At 39.6% G+C, this 2,859-nt stretch overlaps 1 protein-coding gene across 1 annotated transcript; it reads right to left on the minus strand.

The window, feature by feature from the left end:
* Window positions 1-545: 545 nt before the first annotated feature.
* LOC131255011 (uncharacterized) lies at window positions 546-1,043 on the minus strand. Its single transcript, XM_058255709.1, has one exon. It carries the CDS (start codon window positions 1,041-1,043, stop codon window positions 546-548), a length of 498 nt encoding a protein of 165 aa, XP_058111692.1.
* Between the last annotated feature and the right edge of the window lie 1,816 nt (window positions 1,044-2,859).

Raw genomic sequence — 2,859 nt, forward strand, 5'->3', positions numbered from 1 at the left:
CATTTTTCCCCCTTTTGATTTAGAAGAATTATTCTGATAATCTTCTTATTCAAAACTACTTCCTCTATTAGGGACGATATTTCTTGATGAAGCGAGCATTGACCGGTATACTGATGCCTTGTCCATCTTGATCTGTAACTCTGTATGCCCCATTGGAATATACTTCAGTTATGACGTATTGTCCATCCCATTTAGGATCGAACTTGCCCCTATTCTGCGGGTGACCACTATTGGCCTTTTTAACATTAAAACCAGATCGCCTTTCTTAAAAGATCGATGCTTAACTTTCTTGTCAAATGCCACAGAAATCCTTGCCTGATACAATTGCAACCGTTGTTAAGCTGCTAGTCATTTTTCATCAAGCAAGTCTAATTCTATCAACCTTATTCCTGCATTCTGATCATCGGTAATCGACTAGTGCACCGCTACTCTGATTGAAACAACTTGCATTTCGATTGGAATGATAGCTTCTACACCATAGAGTAGCGAATATAGTGTAGCTTTCATTGTCGTTCGGTAGTGATCCTGTAGGCCCATAGATCTTCTTACAACTTTTTGTCCCAATCACGCTTATTCCCAGTCACTGTCTTCTTTAATATTTTCACAATCATTTTGTTGAATGCCTCCGCTAATCCATTGGCTGGTGGATAGTAGGGTTTTGAAAACGAATGATGAATATTGAACTTGAGACATAACTTTTTCATACCCCTTTTCTTGAAAGGAGTACCATTGTCAGTGATGATTTTCTTCGGGATACCGTGACGATAGATTATCGTGTGTTGGATGAAATTGACGTCTTTCTCTTTAACATTTTGCAATGCAATTGCCTCTATCCATTTAGAGAAATAATCTATTGTTGCTAGTATATATTGCTTTCCTTTGGATGACGGCGGATTTATGGGACCAATAACATCGAGTCCCCATGCAGCAAAAGGCCAGGAAGTAGTTGTCTGATGAAGGTCTTCGGGAGGTATATGTACGATATCCCCATGAATCTGACATTCATGAGATCGCTTCGCATAATCTATAGCATCTTTAAACATTGTAGGCTAATAATACCCCATCCGATGTACTCGAGGAAATAAATTTTGGCCAGCTTGATACGCTCCACATTCCCTAAAATGAGCCTCTTGCAACACTTGGCTTGCTTCTTGCTCATCCAGACATTGCAGCAAAATTTCATTATAAGATCTTCTATATAATGTTTCATTACACATAGTGAATCTTTTTTATCTCTGCTTAATTTGCTGTTTCAGGTTTGATCTTTCGGTAGGATATCATATTTGAGATAATCAACAAAAGGCTGATGCCAATCATCTGTTGTCACCTCTAGACATGATATAGGGAGCGCTTCAATGACTACGTTAATAATCTCTGACGAGGGCAAGAATCTTCTTTCTTCTATTGTCACCTGTAGGGGTCTCCGATTTGAACAAGACAAAGCTACTGCTAAGCTGGCCAAAGCATCCGCCTTTGCATTCTCGCATCTCAGCACATGCTAGATTTCGACATGATGGAATTGTTCTAGCAATTGCCGCGCTCTTCAATAGTATGGCAAAAGCTCTTACTTTCTTGTTTCAAACTCAGTTGTTAATTGATTTATAATCAACTTGAAGTCCCTAAAAATTCACAGCGTCCTTATCTTCATCTCGTTAGCTATCTCCATTCCAATGATAAGGGCATTATACATGGCTTCATTATTTGTGCATAGGGTACCTAATGTGAAGGAATAAGGTAATAGATCGCCTTGAGGAGTGATAAATATCACTCCAGCCCCTGCTCTAGTCGCTCGGGATGCACCATCGAAAAACATCTGCCATGAACTTGGCGATTCAATCATCATGACTTGTTCATCAGAAAATTCATCAGAAATAATTTCATTGTTTGTCAGTGGGTGAGCTACCTAGAAGTCTGCCACTGCTTGCCCCATAACTACTTTCGCTGTCTCATAAGTAATCGTATACTCTGACAATAGTAACATCTATTTTGTCAATCTTCCTGATAACATCGGCCTCATCATTAAGAACTTGATAAGGTCTGCTCGAGATATCAAAATTATGTCGTGGGACAGATAATAATGTCTTAGCTTCTGGACCACAAATATCAATGCCAAACATACTTTTTCGATCAGCGAGTAATTGCATTCTACACCTATTAAAGTTTGACTCAGATAATAAAGCATTGTTTCTTTCCCGTTTTCATTTATTTGTGCCAACAAGGCTCCCAATAAATTTTCAGCTGCCGATATGTATAGAACAAGAGGTTTACCCTTCACAGGAGCCGTAACATTGGAGGTTGTTTCAATAATTCTTTTATTGAATCAAACGCATTTTGACAAGACGTGTCCCATATAAACTTCGTTCCTTTCTTCATTAGATGAGAAAATGGCTGGCACCTTCTTGCTAAGTTTGAAATGAAACGGGGAATGTATGCCAATTTCCCTTGCAAGCTTCTTAAATCCTTCAACGTTTTTGGGGGCGGCATATCTCAAATGGCCTTGATCTTTCCCAGATCGATCTTGATTCCCCTGTGTCTTACAACAAAATAAAGAAATTTCCCTAACACCACCTCGAGGCGCATTTAGCCGAATTCATCTTTAGTTGTTTCTTTCTGAGTCGACGAAAAATTAAAGCCAGATGCTCGCGGTGTTCCCCATGACCGTTTGATCTAATTACCAAATCGTCCACGTAAAACTCAACATGTTTATGCATCATGTCTTGAAATATGTTCTGTATTGCCCTTTGATATGTCGCACCTACGTTCTTGAGACCGAACGGCATAACTTTTAGGGGTGTACATCGAGTCTAACCGAATCGAGCTGGCCTCAACTCAACTTGGCTCGAACACTAGCTGACCTCA

The sequence above is a fragment of the Magnolia sinica genome, chromosome 9, assembly GCF_029962835.1.
Source record: "Magnolia sinica isolate HGM2019 chromosome 9, MsV1, whole genome shotgun sequence".
Classification (NCBI taxonomy): Eukaryota; Viridiplantae; Streptophyta; class Magnoliopsida; order Magnoliales; family Magnoliaceae; genus Magnolia; species Magnolia sinica.